This window comes from Aythya marila, assembly GCF_965140915.1.
Source record: "Aythya marila genome assembly, chromosome: 2".
Taxonomy (NCBI): Eukaryota; Metazoa; Chordata; class Aves; order Anseriformes; family Anatidae; genus Aythya; species Aythya marila.
In genome coordinates, this window is record NC_139043.1 from 19699096 (window position 1) to 19723906 (window position 24811).

The 24811-nt window shown below is 36.3% G+C and overlaps 1 protein-coding gene across 8 annotated transcripts in view; it reads right to left on the bottom strand.

Moving 5' to 3' along the window:
* Positions 1 to 24811, bottom strand: part of MLLT10 (MLLT10 histone lysine methyltransferase DOT1L cofactor) — a 116963-nt gene that overhangs the window by 57097 nt on the left and 35055 nt on the right. For 5 of the 8 annotated variants that reach the window (XR_014316924.1, XM_082753480.1, XM_082753479.1 and 2 more), the window contains 6 exons: positions 21345 to 21448; positions 18813 to 18906; positions 16704 to 16799; positions 11770 to 11820; positions 8046 to 8141; positions 1284 to 1539 (listed from right to left, as the gene is read on the bottom strand). Coding sequence is in view for 7 of the 8 variants with exons in the window: in XM_082753480.1 (XP_082609606.1) it covers positions 1284 to 1539; positions 8046 to 8141; positions 11770 to 11820; positions 16704 to 16799; positions 18813 to 18906; positions 21345 to 21448 (697 nt within the window). In the remaining variant the exon portion in view is untranslated. The remainder of the gene's footprint in view (positions 1 to 1283; positions 1540 to 8045; positions 8142 to 11769; positions 11821 to 16703; positions 16800 to 18812; positions 18907 to 21344; positions 21449 to 24811) is intronic. The other 3 variants (XM_082753483.1, XM_082753482.1, XM_082753484.1) reach the window with 2 other exon arrangements.

Sequence of the window (24811 nt, forward strand, 5' to 3'; positions counted from 1 at the left end):
AGGCAGCTGATAAAACGTGCTGTGATCACATCTACACTGTGCCTGCAATCTTCCCTGCCATTCTACCTAAATAAGGGGTCTGACACAGGTCAGGGGAACAGCAATTGCACTTAATTTATCCTGGCTGAGGAGGTGTTCCACAGAAGAGGTATTTTTCAAAAGGACAGGAAAGGAAGTGGAGCAAAGTGTATAAAATTGGCATTTTAAGACTTCTTTACATTGTCAGAGAATCATACAGATCTTTTGTGTAATAGAATTGCATTGCTTCTGTAATATTTGGAGTGCAGTCATTTCAACGCTGCATTAGCACATGCAAGGCAGAAAATGAAGCAAGTTAGGAAATCCAAACACCAATTTACTTTCACTGACATTCAGTAATTTATTAGGGGTGAGCGTATGTGGGTACTGTTTTCCAAAATTTTAACTGGTGACCGCTATCCCGCCAAGAAAATACTTCTAAATATGACACTAAATATTAAAAAATGAAATTAATTATAATTTAATTTAAAAATAAAATTTGCATCACTAATTTAAAAATCATAAAAGGTGTTGTTCTGTATTTTAAGTAACTTAATTTAATGCGGCTTTAAAGAAATTTCATGCATGTAATAAAGATCTATTTTGCTACCTGCAGTGGGTATGATTTTTCTTTAGACATGAGATTCTAGAATACAATTTTAGAAGTTTTGAAAATATAAACAAAAAACACTTCAGTATTTCAAAAGAAAAAAAATAAAAACTGAAAATTAGACAAATTTGGAAGTGCTCATTGCACAATAGTAAAAATTAAAACTCAAAGAGCAACATCTCTAACTTTGAAGTGGTATATTTTAAATGCCTGTATCTTGAAAAATTATTTAGCAGTCATCACATCCTATACATTACTAGTTTTGCTCTAATATGGACTAATTAAAACAAATTTGTATGATTCCCTTAAAGAGCTAAAACAATGCTCTACTCAATTTCATATGCTGAATGTTACCCCCAGACCAACTTTTCAGCAGACAAGAAACTTCTGGTTTTTAGCAGTTAAAGAAAATACCCTAACAACCTAAACAAAAGTATCACCTTTGCCCTTTAAAGATGCACGACCTTCTTTTTCATGTTATGACAATAAACACTTTTTCCTGAAAAAAAGTTATGTTTTCCCAAGTGAAACAACATTCTCATTATTGAGGATAAAGGATGAGCTACTTCTCAATATGTAATCTGTTTTAAATATGTAAGATTTCTGTCTAATTCACGTCAAAGCAAAAGAAGTATTACTGTGGAACGATTAATACCTTGCTGAAAAGGGCTAGCTGCAGTCACAGTTGTTCCTGGATTTCTTCCAGCACCAGGCTTTCTTCCCCTCTGACCTGAGCTGTGACCTGCAGATTTCTTCCCTTTGCTCTCTGACCCTCTAGCCTCTGAAGAATCTTTTCCACTTGAAACGTGCGTAGAAACTTCCTGGAAATTTGCATTTGTAAATCGAGCCGTGGTATCTTCCAACCGCTTCAAGGAGCCTGACATGGAGTTGTTGCTAGTGCTTGTGTACGTCTAGCATCGTGACAAGAAAAGAATTCAAGAAAAGAAACAGTAAGGTCACCTGTAACAACCTATGTACACAACTAGAATGCTACAGGAGCTGTAGTTTCTGCTGAATTAAAATAGAATTAAGAATTTAATCGAGAATTAAAACAGATTATTTTATACGAAGAATAGTCAATTACTAATTATTTAGCTCAGTAACAGTACCGCCAGATCATTTATTACCAATTAGAGCAATCTGTGGAAGCCTACTTGATGACTTATCTACCACAGCTAACACAAAGCTATTAGTTTTGCTATACAAAACATCAGTAATCAGTAATGGCACTTTAACACTATACAAAATCATAGAAACAGTTCTATAGACTTGCTAGTATATTCAATTTTACTCATCTGATAATCCTATTTATGTCAGTAGAACTACTCACGGTACACCAAGTTCAGAACGTGCACATATTTTTCTATGCCAAGGGCTGGAAAAAGTTGCATGGTATCAAAATTATTTTTACCATTTGAGGAAGAGAATCTTTGAATTGCCACTGCCATAAGGCCAAGATTCTTAATCCTCAGATATGTATTTTAGTGCACACTACATACATGCTGCACTTGTGTGTGTATATATACACACACATCTTGCATGTGAGTTTTTCCATGTCTACTCACACAGCTTATTAATGTTTTGGAAAATATGAAATATCTTACATATGTTCTTATACACTTACAGGCTTAAAAGAAACCACTGTTTCAAATAACAAACAATGTTCAAATACTCAGGTAACTGGCAATAGCAGAAGGTACATACAATTAATTAAGTTTGTCAACACACGTGATTGAAGTGCATAAAATTTTTGTGAAAAAAAAAAAATGCTCAAATCAGCATAAACTTTGTTGGAAATTTTTACTGAGATCAATGGATTAATCTTGTATAAATGGTTATTCAAATATAATGTTGTTATTTTTACTGCTTCATGTTAAAAACTAGAAGAAAAAAGATACTTTAAAAAGACCTGTATGCAGCACAGTCAAACTGGAAACATTGTTCAACCTGCAGTGGATCTGATGAAGACTTCAGAACATAAGAATTTGTATTTTTAAAACTTTATAGTCTCATCGTCAAACCAACATTAACTGTAACAACCCTGACTCCACTTACATCTTTGCTTCCCATCATCACACCAGCCTTCCCTCAGACAATAGCTTCTTTAAAACATGGAAATTGCTTGACCTGAATTCTGCTAGTCTGTTGTTTTAGTCTATGTTTTTTGTTGTTTTGTTTTCAACTTGTTTCATACAAGCACTGTAAACCACTTTCCAAACTTCAACAGGTAAGTTAACCCAAATTACTCCAAAGGGAGCACAACAACAGACAAATCTGAGGGGTTCAAACTGGTTGGACTTCATGCTTCATTTTAGAGGTGCCTCCATCTCCATCCAGAATAGGCCAACACAGATGACAAAACTCACTCTTGAAGCACTTTCCCCCCTCTGAGGCTCTCTAGCCCCTTGCATCACACCTATGTGACCTAGTGTATTAAAAAGCCATGCAAAGACGCTTCCAAACTCTTCATTCATGAGTGAAAAGAAGCAGAGGGCAGCCTAAATAGAAAGTAGTAACACCGAGAACCCTTCCGACTTGAAGGTGCAAAGGTAACAGTGGTCTCCGTGTTACCATTAAACCAAGAATTACCAAACGATGTTTCACGTTGTCATACTGTTCAGTCAGTGTTATTTTTAGTATCCATAGCAAGCCAAACCAGTAAAATGAACCTCACCATATAATAATTTAATGAAAAATACACATCTTTATGAACATGTGGAAAGGATCTGTAAGGTATCCGCTGGCATGAAACAAGCTGTGCGCAGCCCAACTAAAATCCAACTCCTTTTTAAGCTAGCAAAGAAGTTATTTTCATTTACCTAACTAGAAAGGAAAAACATAGCGCTTCAAAATTGCAAATATGGCCCTATTATGAACTGCAATAAAAATATATTAGGGATTTTCTGAATAACAGCAAAGAGGGATTATCAGTTTAAGTCTGTTAAAGTACAACACTAAGAGTAATTTACCTCACATTGATGTTACTCTATTGGTAACAGTTCTTAATGAACATGGAGCCAATTCTAAGGTAAGTTTAGCAGTTAACTTTTTGAACTATTACGAAGTCCTCAAGTATGCTCTACTTTCCTGAAACTGATGTGTCACCTGACCTGTGTTAAGAAGCAGTGGTTCAAATTTGGGTCATTTGAACAAAGGGTTTCCAGACACGCTACAACCCACCCCCCTCCAAGTCAGCTTTTTCTAGGATCTTCGATTTCTCCTCTTACCCAATTCCTTCCGTTCCTAATCCTCACCTCCTTCCCACTCAGTTCAATATTAACTGCAAAAAGAAATCTATAGAGATATCAACAATCACAGTTTGATGTTACCTAGCATCTCTTCTTCATTACTGAGGGGGGGATATTTTTTCATTTGTAGTCACTACGAAGGTAAGAATAATATGATTCAGCTATTAACACCAATGAAATATTCAAAGACTGCACGTCTGAATCCTGCTCGCAGCAGACCGGAGAACACGCATGCACATAGCAGTTCTGCTTTTGGAAGTTTTGCTCCAGCAGGTGCTGTGACATATTCTGAATAAACATCTAGATTTCAGCATATCTTGCACACCACTGTGATGCGACAGACATAAAGGAAAATAAAATGGTATCATTTGGTCAGTAACTTTTCTTTCCAGATTGTGTTGTTCACTTTAAGGAGTTAATTAAAGCAAAATGCCTTAAAACAGATCCGCTTCTGAGATCAAAGTGCAGCACAAACTTTAGATTATTACGCTAACTGGTTCATAAAATAATGTACCCACTCCCGAATTTTTATTTTTTTTTTCTAAAATGCTACACTCTAGGAGAGGAAGACCTAATACAAATGTCACTGAAGGAAAAAAAACACCACCAACAGAAACAGTACTACACCATGGCAAAGCTACATTGGTTTGGTTTTTTTCTGAGGTCATAAGAGGGTGAGAACTTCTTTGGTTACTTAATAACTGGCTTCGGTCTCTGCAGTCCCCTGGAGCTTCCCCTGCCTTCCCCACTTCCCCCAGCACATGCCTTTTAAATGGGACACGCAGCTGGAGGCTTCCCCCTTCGCTGCTCACACTGCAGTCAGTCATTTCCCTTTGCTTCAGTACAAACATCCCCCAAAAACAGAGATTACTCAGCTCTTGGCCCCAAAATCCGTTCCTCGGTTTATTTGGGAGGTATTAAATAACCAGCTCATGAACGTTAAACCTGTTCTCAAAGTCAGTATTTGCTACTGCAAGTACCAAGCTAACTCTGTGCACATCACAGTGCCTTTATTACTCCTCATAAACCAGTTTGCAGTTTTTTTCCTTAAACTTCACTTTCCTGTTGCCAACTCGGTACAGAGAGCTATGGTCACTTTGATACCTCACATTTATCACTGTGCACACTGAAGCGAATATTGAAAGCGAGTACAGCAAGGCTTAAAAACTTCTGGCAAAGCTTTAGTTTCACTGCAAAGGCATGACCATCGTTCTGAATGCACACAGTGCATCCCAACGCTTGGGAAGCCTTCAGCCCTAACCCTTGCAGAGCAGGGGAGGACCGCAGCAGGCAGCATCCACAGATGTGCCAGATGGTAGGAGAGCGGTCCAAGCAGACAAACAAACAAAAAGCCATGCACACATACCCCCCCACAGCCCACAAACCCCTCACTACTGTAGGATAGCAACGTTCAATCACAGCTAATGGAGATTTCCCTGCTCCTTCCCTTCCCTCCTCTACCCTACTGCAGCAAAGGCCAAGCACCTCCCTTGGGAGCCACGCTGGGCTGATACCAGGGTGAGCTGAGAAGGATTTATCACCAGTATCTCTACTGGTAAAAATACAGCTTAGTTAGCTGCACTTTCTGCTCCCAGGGCCTTTTAAAGTATTTAGTCACTGGCTACAATTTGAAAGCAGATTACTGCTTTGCATATCGGGGCATGCTTTTGTCTTCTTTCTTTAAAGAAAGAACTATACCCAGAAAAATCTGGCTGTCAGTTTTTTTTTCTGATCTGTTAAACCAGATAACACATTTTTAAACTTTCAGTCCAAGCCCAACCTGGCTCACAACCTGAAAAAGAATTTTTTTACGAGGACTAACTAAAAGGTTGGTGGCTCTTACACAGATCCCGTGATCATAAGGGAACAGAATATTCCCATCCAAGTAACAGAAATGCTAAGGGAAAGCCTCATCTGAATAGAGAGAAATATTCCAGAAGTTACTCCAGTCCTTAAAACATTCAGTATTTATGCCCCAAAAGACAAGTGAAAAAAATGTTTGTATATATTAATCAGAGTAGTTCATTTCTTATTTCAAAGATTTTCCAATTTGACTGATCCAGGCGAGGTGGTGTTTGCTGAGACATCACAGCAATGCACAAAACTGCCTGTTGGGAGGCACACCCATAGCTGAACACAGCATTTGGACTGGAACTTCATTAAATTTCTTCAAATCCACTTTTACAGAACTAACCAAACCAACTACACCCACACATACAATGTAAACCCTCAGTTTACTCTGTAGCTTTTCAGGAATGTAACTTAAGAAATCACTCATCCGGATAAAAACATCCTCCAAGGCACCACTTACATAAAAGGTCATTACCACTCTTACCAAAAAGGATTTCACTTCTTTAAAAAAGGAAAAGAAAAATTCATTTCATTTCAAATTCCAGTTCCCACAACAGGAAGAATGTGATAGCAGAAGTGATTTACAGAAGTCATAAAATGAAGTATTCACTGCAAAGACAGACTGCTGTGAAAAAGACAGCGAGCCCAAATCAATTCTGCCAACTCTATGTAAAAGCACACACAAAACTACCATATTAGCAAAATATCCTGAACTAAGTATTATTCTCAGAAGGAAACAAGGCTTGTCTAATCATCAAAAATTTTTGAGAACAGTATGAATGGATTTTCTTTAACTTTTACACAAATATATGGCAACATCACTTGTTAGTAACACTTTGTATGATAATTAAGTAACCAAAGGACAAAAGGGATATATATTCAGGAAAGACAAGATCATACATAAACCATACAACTTTTGTTTAGGTCTTGTGCTAAAGAAACTTGCCAAGTAAGAAAATTATTTTACAGGGTATCTTAAAAGAGTTGTTTCAGGACAAATTAATAAAATGAAGTAAAAAAAAAATAATGAAGAATCACATGGACTAGTCAACATTCAATAAAAACCTGTCACATTCACTATTTGCAGTATCTCACATCAAAAGAGCAAAGTGGCAAAGTGACTCTAGTTGTTATTTAAAAATAAAGATAGAATTATCGCGAAATTCAGAAAAACACTGATTAGTAAGTCTCACTTGACTTATCATTATCAACAAGAATACAGAAGAACCAGAAACAAGAGCAGTTTATCAGAAGCGTGAGTCACAAATAACAATGTTAACAGGTACACACCCTCAGGTCAATGCACTTAATACTGAGAACAGAAAAATACGCAAAACATAATAAAAGGTTTCCTTTCTTGGTGATGAATCCTGAAGCTGATACCATTAGCTGATGTACTACTCACAGGGATTAAAGAAAGCTGGTATTTCAATTGTTTTACCCTTTCCTGGTATGGTCTTGGTGTACCACGTGCAAATTGACACATCTGTTGAATCATCTCATCAGCCAAACTACACACAGTTAAAAGCTTCAGCATCCCTTCTAAAAAGCGAAGTATTCTACTACTGATGGCTAATTAATTCAGCCCTGACTCAGATATCAAACATTCCCACGTGAATGGTACAAACATTTTTCCAAATTTGAAGTGAGAAAACTCATTTCTTAACACTGTTGCCCATTCTGTAATATCATTAATATCTTTTCTTTTTTTTCTGTGGATAGCAAAATTGATTACTGTAGTAACCAGAACAGTCAGATTACACAGAAGCATAATCAGAACTGTCTATGTTATTTAATGTTCTATATTGCCCTCTGAGTTAAGTATTTGCTAGAAGATTAACAGGAAAAAAAGACCACAGAAACTAACAGAGCAGATGGCTAAAAAAGATAAATTGGTATTAAAAGTACATGAAGTACAGTTTCATGTACTTTTTACATGAAGTACCATTATTTTCCTAATTCCCAGCTTAAATGCTTACAGGTTCAGTAACAGCTCAGCACACAAAACTGAATTTCAAGGGAAAGATTTTATAAAACTTCTCAAACTACTAAACATAAAATCATTGAAATAAAACTTACTGAATTATTAGTGGCACCTGATTGGTGCCACTAAATCACTCCCAATTTAACTACAAAAATCTAAGGCTTTCTTCCTAGTATAAACCTTAAAAGTGTTTTTGGACTTTGCATTACAGGAAAATATAACAAGTGTGCTTGAGAACTACAGCATCCTTGCCATTTTAAAACACTAGAATGATAACATTATGAAATTTCAACGTAAGTAACTGAAGTGGAAGAAGAAAAACACATCAACTTACTTTCTCTGTAGTTACAGTAAGAGATGGAACCAAGGATGGCGAAGACTCTGACTGCTTCTTGTATTTTTGCTTGTGTTTATCTTTCTCTTTGTATTTCTGTGAGTTACAAAAGAAAGCATAATCCGGGGTCAGCTTCATCTTTAATGTAATCCACTTTATCTTTCTTGAATTTTGATAAGTGTTAATGAGAGCAAATTATATACTTTTATTTACTTTCAAACTATACAAATTGAAATTCTTCTGTTATAACCAGTATTAATGAATCCACCATCATTAATATCCATAAATCAATTAAGCAGCTAAAAAAAATAGATTAAAAACAAAGACGTGGCTTTCTGCTTCCTGTATTTCCACACCTAATTTTCCTGCCTTCACGCATCTCCACACCTGCACGGTATTTTTGTTGGGATATTACAGTACATTAAAGTTTTAGCTTTGGCTCCCCTATTAGCACCTCCATGCATAAGAATGTGAAATGTTATTTCTATGTCATTCCCAAAAAGGTGCATACAATTTATATAATAAATGAATTTTATTATAAATGAATTTTCTATGTTGAACCAAACAAAATACCAAAAGCTATAAAATCATATCCTTTCTAAAAATAATTTATTTATTTATTTATTTTAAACACAACATAAAGCATTGGCAGTGTTAAGTTAATTACTTGTTTCAGGCTTTTTGGATAGTGAAAGTAAAAATTTGAAAAAAAAAAAAAAAAAAAAAAAAAGAGAGGAAGGATTCAACTGCACCGCAGTCATTTCAATCATTTCTTAAATGCAACAGTCCAAGAAGTGCTACCTCATCCTGCCAAAATACAAGCACGGAGCAGGAGAAAACAAGAGCAACTACATCAAGTTTCCTGTGTCACCATCAAATCTGTTTCAAGCACAACACAGTTGATTCAAAAGCATTTCAGTGGTGCTAGTTACCCAGCTTTCCATGTCATCAGTGCACACGCTTAGATAAACTTGAGTAGCAATTTCACTGAACCCCAAAACAAGCCTCAAGAAAGAAATTATGAAATAGAACTAAGCCACTTCCTATTTGATTTTCATCACTTTAGTAGGAAATTCGAATCACCCTGAAGGATTTTTTTTCATTTACAATTTTGGAGCAAAGAGATTTTCAAATGCTTTAAGATGAAACATTGCAGCACCATCAGTAAACAACAGGAAACAATTCAGTGAACATGTTTTACAATTTCTTCTGTTGACTTTCTAGCATTTTGTTTGTGTGTGTGTGTTTTTTTTTTTGTCATGGGTTTTTGTTTGTTTTACTTCTACCATTATTTTTGTCTGAAAGGCAGAGGACTGTAGAATTCTGATCAAAAGAACAGTTAAAAAGATTCTGAATTATATTCTGTAATGCACTGAAATCACTTTGATAGCAGTCACAACACAAAAGGATTTGTCATGAAGAAGGAAAGAGGGATACAAAAAAGAGGGGGGAGGAAGGAAGGATTGAAAAAAAGGGGAGGGTGATGTTCAGGAGCATTAGCTTGAAGAGACTTGAACCTGTAATGAAGATGCTTTAAATCTTATAAAAGAAAACATGAGTAACCACGTCAAATGTCTCCCCCAGACCCAAACACCAACACGCAGTGAGCTAGGACAGGTTACCCAGCTGCTCGCAGATGGCACAGTCGGACATCACTGAGGGCCACTGGCAGGGCACCCCACCCACAGGCCTTTTGCATAGGAAGATCTCGACCCCAGGAGGTCTGATGTCCTAAGCTCTATATTCCCTCCTCCTTTCATGTTATACCTCCTCTGACAAATAATCTCTCCCCCCATCCTGTTTTTTTTTTTTTTTCTTTCTACGAAAGTTCAGATGCCCTACTTCTGAATGGGAATTGACTCCAGATGCAAATAACATCAAAGAAGCAGGGCAAATTTCACTGCAGGAAAACCTTTGAAATGAAGGCCCAGATTTTACAAAGATAAGAATAAATGTTTCTGCAACCTGCTGAGAGGAAGAGACATAGCTCCCAACAGGGTGAGCCCTTGCAGTTGCACCTTGTCTCACCCTAAAGACGCATACAAAGTACAGCAAGATCCGCTTCTGGATCCACAGGAAGAGTAACAAGAGGAATACGAACTCCCACAGTATTTAATCAACATGAAAGCTTTCAATCAAGTTGGCCTCAAAGGACACAAACCAATGATCTTTCTGTCCATCAGAAAAAAAGAGACGAACAGCCGGTCCTTCATGGCAATTCACTGAGCTTTTTGTCTGGCCTCTGGTCAGCCACAGCTCCTGAGACAAACATTTATCCTGAAAGCCACATGGAAAGCCACCATTCTAGAGAAAGTAATGACAGCAACTGTCTGACCATAAAGCATATATTTTTTTTTTGGGGGGGAAAAAAAAGCAGAAAATATACATTAAAAGGACTGAAAATAGGGCTGCTAGTAAGTGGAGCACTGAGGGGAAGCAGAACCCATGCATCCCCCTTACATACTAAAACTTCTTTTAAAAAAGATTAACACGCATGAGTTCAATTATTCCGAACAGAATACATCCTGTAAAAAACAAGAGTTTGCAGAAAAACATTGTAAGGAACATTAATAAATATGGGACCAGCTACAGAACTGGCAAAGCAACCTTCAGTCCTGGTTCACAAATGGGCAGCTCATCAGACCAGGTTCAGGCAGCTCCTGAACCCTTTCTTACTGTAAGAAAAAGATGAGGTCTGATTGCCAGCCAGCCATTGCATAAGCAGCTGTAGTATTATTTGTCCTAGAAGACGAATAGCCCTGACTGATGATGTAGCTAAACAAAATACAAAGTACCCAGAGTTCATACGTCGTGATTAATCAGAAAGCTCTATTTACCCGTGGGCAGCTCATTTGGGGCTTTTGTTTCTTACCTACAAAACTATGTAATACCTTCTTAATTAAAATAACTACATGCTGCAAAGTAAGAAAACAAATGGGGTCCAAGGGTTCTGGAATTCTACAGCACCTCCTGTTCGTTGCCTTCTTTGGGGGGGGGGGGGGGGGGGGGAAAAAACAGCAACAAGGCACATCTCAATGGTGTCTATTTCTTCTACAAAGACCAGATATACAAGACAATTAAATAATATGATTTCACAAATACAGTTTGGTTCCAGCTCTTTGGTTTTTCGTTGTTTATTTTTTGTTCTGTTAAGCTCTTTCACACCTTGGAGTATCCACATTACTCCAAAGACCAGCACTTGTCCACTCATTTTCTTTAACATACTTCCAGATTACCAAATGAAAGTATCTCATCAAAATATCAAGTTAATATATTTGTATCATTTTATTTGATATTTATTGTAGAGCTTAGGGATATGGTTTAGTGGAGGGCTGTTAGCGTTAGGTTGGAGGTTGGACTCGATGACCTTGAGGTCTCTTCCAACCTAGGAAATTCTGTGATTCTGTGATTTAGCTCTAATCTTAGGCTGGACCTCAATCTCCAGGAAGACTGAATTAAGCAAGTGATCACTTTTTTCAGTTCAGATGGAATGGATGACTTCAGCTTTTCCCTAACATTTATAACGTTCCCACATGTAAGAATCATTTAATTTGTTAAAAGGTAAGTACACTTATTTGCAATTCATTTTTGTCTCTGGAATGCATCGATTTCCTCAGAAGACGTTTCAACAGTACTTCATATCATGAAAGTATGTTTTGAAGTTTGGCATTTAACAGTTTCCCATTACAAAAAAATAAAAATAAAATCTTGGCCCCTCTCTCACCTGTCCCATGCTGTGTAGTTTTTCAGACCTTCTATGTGCCAGCCCAAACTTCTACAATAGCAGCAAAAAGAAAAAAAAAATCAAAGTGGATAGTTTTCTGCTGTTTTAGTAAGTTAGGTTATTTTGGTGAATAAGTCTAAGACAGTAACAGGGACATGAAGAAGCAGACGCAGAATACAGCTCACCTGCCTGCAGAACAGGAGACTAACCACTGGAATTACCAAAGCACATGCACGCTATCAGCAAGCACCACTGCTTGGCCCTTCAAACAAAGCTGCTTGGCTGACCTTGGAGTATTCCATTTTTACCCTCTTCTCCATCACAGAAATCACCACCCCTACTGCTTTTGGCTGTCCCAAGTTCCCATGGAGTTAACATTTTCAAATTTAACTCCCTTAGCGATTCCTGTAAGCAACACCATCTGAATGTCTAAATCACCATTCTTTCACCACTATTTTTGACTCCCTCAAATAACTTCAATGTATCTGAATGTTGTGTTATCACAGAGTATTCATATTGGTACTACTGTTATTCCGGGATTTTCTGCACCATCTTTCCATCCCTGAAGCTTGTAAATCCATGGCTGTCACCATCACAACTAGCATGTTCAATAAAAAGCTGTGTATAGCTCTTGCAAATCCCCAATACAAGACCTATTTGGCTCTTACTAGTGACTGGAAGCTTTTAGTGATACGGCCACAACAATTCCAGAATGAAAGATGCCCATGGTCCACACGTCCCATGTCCAAATCCTAATTTATCTTGTTCTGACACAAACAGCCCTAGGTAAGGCATTCAACTATCATTTTAAACGGAATAAACCACAGCAGGAAAATTAAATGCAGTGGCAGTGCTGCTACGGTCACAGCAGTGAAAGGATATAGACACAGGGTGGTTTCCAGGAAGAGGTGGAACAGTACTGCTGCCATTATTCAGGTAGCTATCGATTCAGCTCTAGGCATAAAACTTGTTACCAAGTACCAGTCCTTGAAACAGTTACTTAAAAGACTCCAAAAACTCATTTCAATACAGTGCTAATGGTCAGAATTTTAACTGTCAGTCATTAACAGATTCAAAACTTGGCAATATAAACGCCATCCAAAACTTCCCTACAAGGCTAACATACAACAAATCTTGCTCAGACAAGCTATTTTTCCTTTGATATTTAAAATATCTTTCTCTTGTTATTTAGACAAAGACATATTGAACAAACAGAATCAAAATCAAGCAGACCTATGACCTATAATGACCAATTTTTAATGTTCAGGTGTCATTTAGTTTTCCAATTAAGACAAACTACATTGCATAATTTTCTCAAGCAAGAAATATCCAAGTTGCATCCAATTTCAGCTTACTTTTTACCCCCGTTGTTCCAAGCACCTCTCCTCTATCTTATAACGTGGCAGAGTTCCACCAGTAGGGAGTTAAGCAAAGGATGCTCCAACACACTGAACTTGAAGATCAAAAATCACAATCTCTCAAAAAGTCTACTTCAAAGTTTTTGAAGCTGTTGATGAAATTAAATAATGTCATAATAACACACATAATGAAGAAAATAAATAAAATTAACATCTAATAATACCTGAAGTATATAATGGCTATTTTTAACTGAATGTATTTTGGTTGATCCCTGAAAGGTCACGAAGAGATCTGGAGTAGCAAAGTGGTTTTTCTTTATAAAACCACAGCTCTTGTTTACTGCGTGTGGAGAAAAACAAACAAACAAACAAACAAACTATAGTAGAGATCTATTCAAAATTCTGACACTGAGTATTCCTCTCAGAACTCCCACAAAAGCCACAGTGAAAGAGCTTTACAAAAGAAACAAACAACTAGCAGCTAATGCTCTTCTCTCAAGTCCTTCCCTGCATCACTCAGCCATGTCAGAACTAATACACAAAGCTTGTCTTTACTTTAAAGAAATTGAAAATCCCTGTAAGCAGAATTTCTTCAGAAAAGTGTTTCAGAATTTTGCCATCCGTGGATTATTATTTTTTAATAGTTTACAAAGACTAATACCCTATCACAGCAAAGAATTTTAAATTTTCCCTTCCTCATCCACCCAGACCAAAGCACTCCTGGTACAAACAGACTTTTATTTAATTCAGCTGCAAAAAGAACATTTTTTAGAATTCATAAACGTATAATGCCAGCAAACTTGTTTAATTTTCATGTAAGTGGCACTTCTGCCACTTTCATGTGGCACTTCTTATGTGTTACTTTAATAAAGCATTTCTTTTATGCAGAGATGCATCCCAGACACATTTAAAATTCCTGTTTCATTCCCTTCCAAAGATAAAGCTATCAGCAACACCAGGAATAAGGTGTTCTTCCACAGCCTCACGTTGACTAAGTTTTTCCTCAAAAAAAAAATTGAGGTAAACACCTGGGCACTGACAAAATGGATATTATAACAGGATGTCAAACGATGTACTACCAAAAGTTTCATCTGTAATCATTTCTGAAGAACCTCTCTCCCATAGCAACTATCCATTTTTAGTGCAGCAGACTAATCAGGCAGCAACTAAGCTAATTAATTTATAATTTCAAATTCCTCACAACAATTAAATAACATCCAAGTTTTTGGGGTTTTACTCTTATTATTAGAGTATATAACCCTTATATAGTTGCCATCGATCTTATAAGCAATGCCCAGAAGAGACTCATACGTATTATGAAAAAAACACATCCTTTCAACTCAGAGTTTATTTACAAAAATGACAGCTACCCACACAGATATTTTCAGACCAAACTATTCTTATGGCAATTTTATATGCAACCAATGGATAGTTTCTCAGAAAATTTCCAAACTACAAATATGAAAGAAAAAGTACAAATAAATCTGTGTGCTCTTAATGGGAGAAGAAAAACACCCTCCCTAAAACTTCTATACAAAATAAAAGATACACACATTTACTCCAATATGACAACAATTGAGATTCCAAATGGATTTGCAGAAGAGGAAATAAGAAAAGTCACCCTAAATAATGATTTTTCTCCTCCAAGATACAGTATATCAAATACACAGTACATCAAAATGAGACATCACTTGCAGAAGGTAGTCAACTTTACCAAGAGAATGAGCTCCCAATACCATAGCAGTTCCACTGAGCGAAGACCAGTATTTTCCAAAGCACAGATCATTCCTTAACCATAGAATAAGTCAAATTGCAACTTCTTGTACCAATTGGTGCCTTAGTGACAGAACACTGCCTCATTACACAACATATAAAGCAAATTAAACTTAAGTGAACACGCTGTAACATGCCATAAGAACCTCTGAATGTCAATTCAAGGGTAATGCCAACTGCACTGCTTCACTTGATCTTGCAGATCATGCAATCTTCTACCTTTCATAGATACTCCAGAAATTTAATCTCATTTATGGAAAGCTTCTCAGAGCTGCAGCAAAAGGCCAGGACTTGCCAACGCAAAGTCCATTAACTATTTCTAGAAGACCCCAGTGCTGGAGAAGCCAAGCAGTTAGCAGAATGCAGATGCATTGGCCAAACACACTCTGTAAGAAAGACCCCCCCAGGCGTTCCTGAAAAATTTTACAGGTATTTTGTTATCAGAAGCACAGTACTTCCACTCAACACCAACTTTGTTTCTTCAAATTCAACTTTAAGGTTTTGCCAATGCGAGTGAAAACCCATGCAATGTATTTTAACAAAACATGACCAGCAATACAACAGTGGTGAAAGATTAAGCAAATGAAGAAAAAAGTAAAGCAAATATTAGTAAGTTTTTAACTTGCAGGTAATTGTCATCTGTAACTCAAAACTGTTTCCTTCTAACTCCATTTTGCTAAGAAAAAATTGCCAAGAACCACATACTTTTATTATTGTTGGTCACGAAGTTACATTTAGAGGTACAACTACATCACAATGCATACACTCCTTTACTGACAGATTAATATAGAAATACTCACCTAAACTATTAAACAGACCTAAAGACACTTTTTAGAAGGTTATCATAGAAAAATGAAGATTAACATACATCCAGAGGAAACAAATGTAATTTGTTGTAAATTGTAAAAGTCTCTAAGGAGACCAAGGGCCCAAAGACCCTTTAATATGTTATTAAATTCCTTGTGACTATAAATATAGCTCCTCCATACAGCACATATTTGGTCAACGTATATTTTTTATTTCAAATTTTCATGTTATGCTTTTTAATAATACAAAATTAAGACCACCCATACTCAGAAAAGTTATTAAGTTAGCTGTAAAGAATGTAAGCAGGTGAGCAGATTTGCATGTATTCTCAGAAAGGAGGATAAACAAAGATGCAATGCAAATTTGTGTTAAACTAATAATCATCACAATTTATTTTTTCTTAATATGAATTTAAATTCTTGAAAGAATCTGCCACTGACAAGAAGTTAGTGATTAGCTATGGTCTTTGCACCCTCACCAGAAGATTCCCTGGTGACCGACAAAGTATTCTGCTGTGACAGCAGGCATGACCACCAGTACCACTAAGATGTGTGAACAACAGATGTCACTTCTTTGATACGAGAAGAGGTGCAACAGATAAAAACGTAATGAATTAGATGCACCTCACTGCCCATACATTTCCTAAAATGTCTACTCCCTTTTTTCTTTCCCACCTAGTCACAAAGACTAAAACAAAAAGATTTCTATGGGAAAAACTAAATCAAAGGAAGCTATGTGGAAACAACCTTCCCAACAGATGTTGGTTTTGGGATGCACACTGAAACAATAAACAGGAAAATGAAGGAGCATGTACAAATGCGCCTGAAGATGTTTCCTCATTGGACCCTAGCACCTCTAGCTTGTCATCTGTGTTATTCAGTGCTCCAGGAACAAAATTTCCTTCATGCCTTTCAGCAAAAGTTATTTAAATGTTTATCAGAAAGTGCTACTATTAAGCAGATGTGCCACATAATTAGCAACGACAAATCCACTTACTTTTTTCTCCTTCTCATGATGTTTATCCTGAGAGTGAGAGGAAGAATCACTTAAACTTTGATCATATGACCTATTAGATCCCCGTTTGCTCTTTTTCTAAAAAGAGAAAACATATTTATGGATATAAAAAAGGAATCATTTGAATAAATAAAAAAATATAAAGCATTTCAACTGATAAAATGCCTTACTGCTTGAAGAAACAAAAACCTCAGTTAGTGAAAACCCAAGAAATAACCAACATGAGTACAATTAACAGGACTGCCCGTTGTACATCCTATTCTTAAGTCTACCCTCATACTGACTTTTAGATCTCCTATGCAAAATATGCTTCCAACAAAGAAATGAGACATACCACCTTCCAAAAGTTCAAAGGTTTTCAAAAATAGAAAAGTTGCTGCTCAAACGAGTATCACCTGAAGCCACAATGCTAACACTGCCACATGCCTAAAATATAATCTGACAGAGTTGTTTTATGGCTTCATAATTTATTATTCAAGTGACCTCTCTGCAATATTTTCATTTAAATTGTTTACAAAAACCGCAGGGTGCTATGGTCATGTATGCATTTACAGGCAGTGCACATAATTGCCTGCATTTCCATAACATTTGAGAGCTTAGTCTGAGACTAGAAATATTTCATGTTAGCCAGTGCCTAAAACGTGTAAATTATTGTATCATAACTGAGGTAGCATAAAGAATTTCAAGTCAGTGCTATTCCAAAGTTTTCAGTGGTACAGTAGGTACACCCCATCCACCATCATCAGTAACAGATAATAAATACCTGCATTTGCCAGGCATCAACAGTTAAAATATCCCTCAAGAAACACTAGAACACTAACGTGATCTTGCCAGTCTTTACTGCTCTTACGGTTTCATAATGGAAAGTTAACTAATTATATGTCAAATATTAAGCTGCGTCTTGCTCATTAATCTTACATTTTGAATAATCATACGTGTTTTTCGATCACAGCTGCACTGGCACATTCAAATCAAACACGAAATAGTGTAATAAGAGTTTGCCTTCACTGCTAAGTAATAAACACCTTTTTTGTTCTTTTTATATACCTCGCTCAAGATTTTTTAAAAAAAGTCTTAGCTTAGATAGGATCTGGAAAGCCCTGACTTATCTTCATTATGAAGCAAACTCATCAATATTCACAAGAGCACAGAGCTAACCTCACCAAGCTTATCTTCTAGAAATCTAAAACGACTCACTGACCCTGTTTTTACCTCACTGCAACTTGTTCAGAAGTCTCAAATATTCCACTCTTTCCACAAGTAAGCAACATGTTTAACCATATTTACAGTTGCATATGAATTTAAGTCTATACATGTATATTTAATTTTCATAGGTCAATATTCACATATACATCCTTCACATACACACACACACACATCTGGAACGGTTAAATTGGTGTTAAGAAGTGAAATGAAAAGCTCAAGAGGTCTAAGTAGCTCAAGAATCTACTGAAATAACTGAGGAATGTCAAAGGTGTTTGTTTTTTTTCTTCTTCTTTTTTTTTTTAAAAAAAAAAAAAAAAAAAAAAAAACATAAACCTCAAGTCACTTCCTTGAGGTTGTGTTTTGGAGAACTACTAGTTAGGGAATATCCACTGACTACACAGTGGAGACAGCACAAAAGGAAAAACAGTAAAAATAGAGTGACAGAAGGAAAAAGAAATTGAGGCCTTCTTTATATTTCAATATACAGGACAGCAAGGAAAAAAAATATTTTCTAGATTGTTCTAAAATGGACTAAATTGCTAGAAGCCAACTGAAAAAAATAGCAAAGGAAAACATTACAGGAATTTAAGGAAATCAGATATTTTTAAAGTATAAAAATCTACTACTAGTATATATTAGAAAACACCCTAAAAACTACTGTGCATGCTACTTCTGCAGAGGGGGAAAAAACACCTATTTAGAAAAGTAACCACTTACAAAAACATTTCTAGCTAGTACTTCTATAATGGCAATTAAAACATTGTTGTAGAAAAATCCAATCTACTTTCTGAGATGCATGAAAATGTTATTGCTAGTGTTAATAGCAATTCAGAGTGAAAAAAACAAGTTAGTGCCATTTAGTAACAGAACATAACCAATACTTACCAGCTTACTAAAATGGTATTTACAGTAGCCACAGTATTGGACGTTATCTGCACCATTGCCTTCTTCTTCACAAAGAAGTCCTGCAAACTGTGCACTAAAAATAAAATAAATCAAACAACATCAGCTTGTACCAAAGCATCACAGCTGATAATGTACAGATACTTGCATCTGCATTTAATAGGAGAGATTTCAACCTAAGTGACTTGTACCAGCATGCCAGCACCCTACCCAATTTTGCAGTCCAGTGAAAAAGTTGTGGTTTATATTTAGACATGATACTTTTTTCCTAAGTCTATAAGCTACTCACACAAATGTATAGCTTGAATTTACATTTATTATGCAGCTACTCCCACAAGTAAATAAACCAATCCTTGTCAACTGTTTGCTGCTTATTAGCTCAAATTCAAGTCAAGAAAGAACAGGGTTTTGTTGTTACTGTTTTTGTTTGTGTTTGTTTAAAAAAAACCTAGCCTGTACGGTGCATCCAAAGAAGACTTTTTTTCTAAAGTTGCATATATCCTTCTACACTCTACCAGGAAAATTACTTTTTTTTTTTTTAATAGAACTTCAATGACATAATAAATCAAACCCTATTTTATTGGTTTAAAAGACTGTGGCAGGTTAATTTCTTTTTTTAAAAGAAAATGACTTATAATATCACTTTCCCTGGGTTAATATTACCTCATTCTACTACATTTTTCCAATCAAATTTGCTTTGCACCATTTGTAATGTTGATTTATTTTCTGTACCAAAGCCAACTTCGATATTGAAAAAACAAATATTCAGTTTCATTTTCTGCATCACTTTAATTAGCATAATAATGCAAAGTTACAGTCAGAATGATGCAAGCAAGTATTTAAACTAAAGAACAACATATACAGAAGCTTATTTTCATTGCTTTTAAAAGTCATTGTCCCCTTATTTACACATTACGTTCTTGGGCAAGCCAGAGATCCTGTCTACTAAATACATGCACACCTACAGCAGATACCAGCTACAGAAAACATTTAGCAGGATCTCTTTAAGCTATGATTTGCCATTCTAAGCTCCTCATACAAAAATGGATGGGCTCAAGCTCATTCTTCTTCAGACATTAGTTTTGTCAACTCAAAACTGACACACCTTGCCCTGGACCTCTCCTTTCTGTAGTTTTCACATTTTCCTGCCCTGTTATAAACATTACAGAAGCCTTTCAATATCCATAGTAATAAAACTCTCCGGCTAGATATTTTGTTACATACCTGTTCACAACTAAATAAAAACCTAAGAAATGTTAAGATTAGGAATGGTATTTTCATTTTGAACACAATTCTCATGTTCTTTTTACACTCACTGATAACATCATTTTGGAAAAAATACAATAGATGATACATTCATATGTAACCTCTCTACATGGTAAACAAGTTTTCAGGAGAAAAATCCATTGTCACCATAAAACCAAACTTGACATTGATGACATTTAATGAGAGATTAGATGGTTATGAATGAAGACCTCAACATCCTGCCAGATACTCAAGTACTGAGGGGGGAACACATCAAAAAACACAACCACAGAGAGGCCCTGACTGCAAATGAGGATGTGCAGAGTTGCAAAGAAATCAGAACGTCATCTGCACATGGCATTCAAAGTATCTCTTGATTACACTGAAGAAAACACATTGAAGTAGGTGTGCAAATACCATTTCCCTGATTGAGCTAGCACACAGAAATGATGAAGCATACTGGGGCACTCATAAAGCAGATGAGTAAATTCATAGATAATGTACCCAGATAGCCTGTGTAAATCTGCTATCTATTATAAAATAGCTTCATCTGAATTTGAAAAAACAAATAACCCCTGGAAATCTTGGGGTAGAATTCCCTTCGTCTCCTTTTACATGAGGTTTCATCTTATTATCCATCCTCTTTTTAGAAACCTATAGAGACAACCATCTCCTGAATGCTTGCCATCCACAGTATCTTGAAGGAGAATGAATCAGATGGACACGGCTGTTTTTATCCAGCAGCTATAGATGAAACCTAAATGAATAGTTCAGGATGGATGTGTACCATCTAGATAAAGCTAGTGAAGTGAATTACCCTAAAATGCTTGGAAATCTATACCAGCAGCAGTCACTTTACTGCATTTTTATGTATATTTCAACATTCTTTCCACTGCCTAACCCAAAGTAAACATCAAATCAGCTAGCAGGTAAGCAATGTCTTCACATTCCTGTATCCTATAAAACATCATCAGAAAAAAACCACCATAGAACAAGAAACACTAAACCTTGTTCACAAGAGCACAGAGTACTTAATCCAACACAAGGGTGTCTTATCAGACAGCTTTTGCAGCTCACAGCAATGCGTAGATGTATATGCTACCACTGTCATATAGTTAGTAAATTCTCAGAGATAGGTATTTCAACACAAGCCACTTTACTGTATTTATTTAGAATGTTTTTGAGTAAAGAAAGAGTTTACTACATAGTATACAATTGATTCTTTCTAGAAAACTCTTTCAGAGATGTTAAATAATAAAATACACTTACCACGTTACGTGAAAAGCTTGTCGGCATCCATGTTTATTACACGTCATGCAAGCACCAGAGGCTGCTTTACTTTCTCTGCCTTGCTCATCACAAATATAGCAGGTCTACCAAAAAGAAAATACTTAACATGATAAAAAGCATACAAATAAGTTCTGCGTTACTCGACGGAGACTCTACGGTAAGAACCGCTGAATTCTGCATGTAACTTTATATAAGATTTTTTTTTGTAAAAGTCTGGTTACATTTGTTTGTAAATGGAGATCACCTGTAACACTTCATCAATACTAACGCAATATGAATACTTATTTAAATTCTATGCTGCTACCTATTCAGCCAAAATGCTCAAACAACCAGAGGCTAATACCATTAGCTTTCATGATTTTTCTTGCTTTCAAGTTTGAGTTCATGTACTTTTAGGTCACAATCATTTAACGTTACCTGTACTGATGGCATTCAGAAACATCTCACTAGACTGAGTGCCTAATGCAGTACATACCGTACAGTACATCTGCATACCTCTACACAAAGCTACCAACAAAATTTTCAGCTTGAAGTTTTTCTATTTGTGCATTTGGTGTAAAAAAGGTTTTCAGAAGTCCCATAGCACGTGCTGTTCAGTTACCTGTAAATGTTGCTTAATTATAGGCATCATAGAAACTCATCAAGCAAGAACCTTCTCTAAACCAAGTTTAAATTAATACAACAAGCCCATTTCAAGCTTAAAAACAAGCTAAAATGAAAACAACCTGCTCTTTACCTGAAAATCTTTTCACAGAATTTCTCTCAGTGTGTGTGTATTACCAGGATCCTACATTTCTTCCCATTTACTCTTCTAATTACCAAAGTACCATCTGGAGAGATTTATCACGTCACATTTATATCATCAGTTGCAAACTATGGCCCAAGTAAAACTTAACTATTTAACAGTTGATTCTTACTGAAAATATCCTCCAGCATCAGTACAGTCAAGTGCCTATTTCTAAATTAGACAGAACTGTACTGAAGGGACAAGCACCAACAGTTTCTACCTGTGTAAAAATCCCACTGGAAGATCTTTGGTGGTTAGTGAAGGAGAAACAAATTTTATTTGGTTTCTCCTTTGTCTACCATTTAAGCTGTAACTGACTTCCTGTGATTGCATTGCAAAGAAAACAAGTAGAATAATAAATAAAAAGAACACCAACAATGGTGGTAGAAAATACAGTGTAAGAAAAATACACCAAAACATCATTGAGATTAAAAATGGAAAAGGATGTAATGCAAAACAAGTATTGTTTAGAAAGAAGTGAAAATGAGTGAAATTCTGAAATCAGAACAGAATGGGACAGAGCTATCTACAACACGTAACATCAGGTAAAGCAGTTTTGTTACTACGCAAAGCTCCAGGAGAGATGAGTCGTTCTTGCACTGTTTTCACTAGGCTTTTAGGAAGCATTATACCCTACAGATAATACAGCCCAACAACCAGAAACATTTGAAGGCTCAGAAAGGGGGACTTGATTCTTTGCCTTGCCCCCTCTGTACGTCACAGTAGTGCATACAGGCAAGTCAGTCATTTGGCATGGGCTGAGACTGGCTGCGCTCTGGCTTTCCAAATCATACCTGACATATTTAAATGATGACCTATTTTGTTCATAAAATCTATCAACTGCATCTAAGTAACTATTCCTAAGTCACTTCAAAGTAAGGTACCCTCTATAAGCAGAGTTCAACAGACCCATAAAACTCAAGCTCCCGTTACTGTTCAGTATTTTTTCCCTAGAGTTTTGCCTTAAAATTTTTCCTCATTGTAGCTCAGAACAAGAAGTGGTATAAGCATTCCATTTAGTAAGGACACAGGCCCTGTTTTTCAATACTATACGCTGTGTTTAGGATGTGAGCTTCAGGACTCCTTAGACTGATTTACAGTAAAATGACTGAAAAAAAAAAAAAAAAAAAAAAAAAAGAGATGACTGACTAGCTACACTACAAACAAATTTAAACAACGTTGTGGACTGCCTACAGATTTTAAGAAGCTCAATGAACTTCCATGCTTCCTACAACAGTCAGAAGTATAAAGCCCACTTCCTAATCCTATACATGAAACAGGGCCAAAGATGATGCATGTTCCCATCCCAACATGGGCTGGGAGTCCTCTCCAAAGCTCAGCCTCTCATAATTCTATCTTCTCTTGGATGCCCAAACAGCTCCTGAAGCTCGAGAAGCTTTATCTTCCTTTCAGAAAGCAGAAAAGTGAAGATTTTTACCCATTTGCGAAGCCGTGCAATTGCCACACCTTCCCTGAAGCCTCTTGAATTCAGAAGTGTAAAACGTCTCTATATCCCAGCACTACTCTTCAGAAGTTTTAAGGGAAAAAGAGTACTTAAACTTTTCCCAAGCTCAGTAGAAAATAAGGCATTACACAGAGCTTTGCACTCCACAAGGAAATCTTACTAGAAAAACATGACAAATATTCTTGTTTCTTTAACAGCAAAATAGACATTTTGCAAAGCTGCCTTTCCTTTCCTATGAATACTCTTCAAACTGTAAACCTCCTCTGAAAAAAAAGACAGAAGGTAAGATGAGGCAAGGAAAGCCTTACCAAAAAAAAAAGAATTTGGGAAGCTTTTTCCTCTAATTGTAACAGCTACCCTAAAGCATTCTCAGCTTATAGAATCAAACTTAGAACTTGTCCAGAAATTTCTCGTTGCTGTAGCAAATACTGACATGGAAGTTTATCAGCTACCTTTACTACTAGGTGGATCAAGGAACTTCAAATGCACCTATTTTTAATCAACTCTGAATATAATTATTGCTTTTGGAGCCTCTTCCATGACCACTTACTTTCAAATGAACCTAAAAGAGACAAATAAAGCTCACATAAAATAAGAGATTATCCATACATAAGCATCCAAGAATTAAAAAAAAACACCTACTTCATGAAGCAACTACTGGTCCATTTCTTTTCGGAAGCAACTGAGTAAGAAGAACATCTCTTAGTTACCTCACTAATCAGGCCACTCAAGGGATTCACTCTACAATGTGAAGGTTTTTATCCCAGAAATAGGTAAACATCATGGAAATAGTGGCCAAACGCCTTTATATTAACAAGCCTCGTGCTTTGGTGTCAGCTGTGTTTTTACTTGTATTCAAAATTCTTGTACTTTGTCATCTTGCATATTTTGCAGTATTCATTAAAGAAACAACTGCACAGAGAATCCTACATGAAGTATTAACTCCTGGCAAAGCTCCAAAGAAGCTTGTCTTGATTTTAAAGACCATGGTATGAATTCTCCCATATGATAATTTTCACTGATCCATGTTTTCCCCCAATCCCATATGCTAGCTTCCCACACTTACCCAACCACATACACAGAATTACTTAAGACTTCACAGGAAATGAAATCCCTCTTTAAAATCATTTCTTTCCAACCTGAGTTGACTGACAGAATGAAATTGGCACTATACCTCTCTAAAAAGGCAAGCAG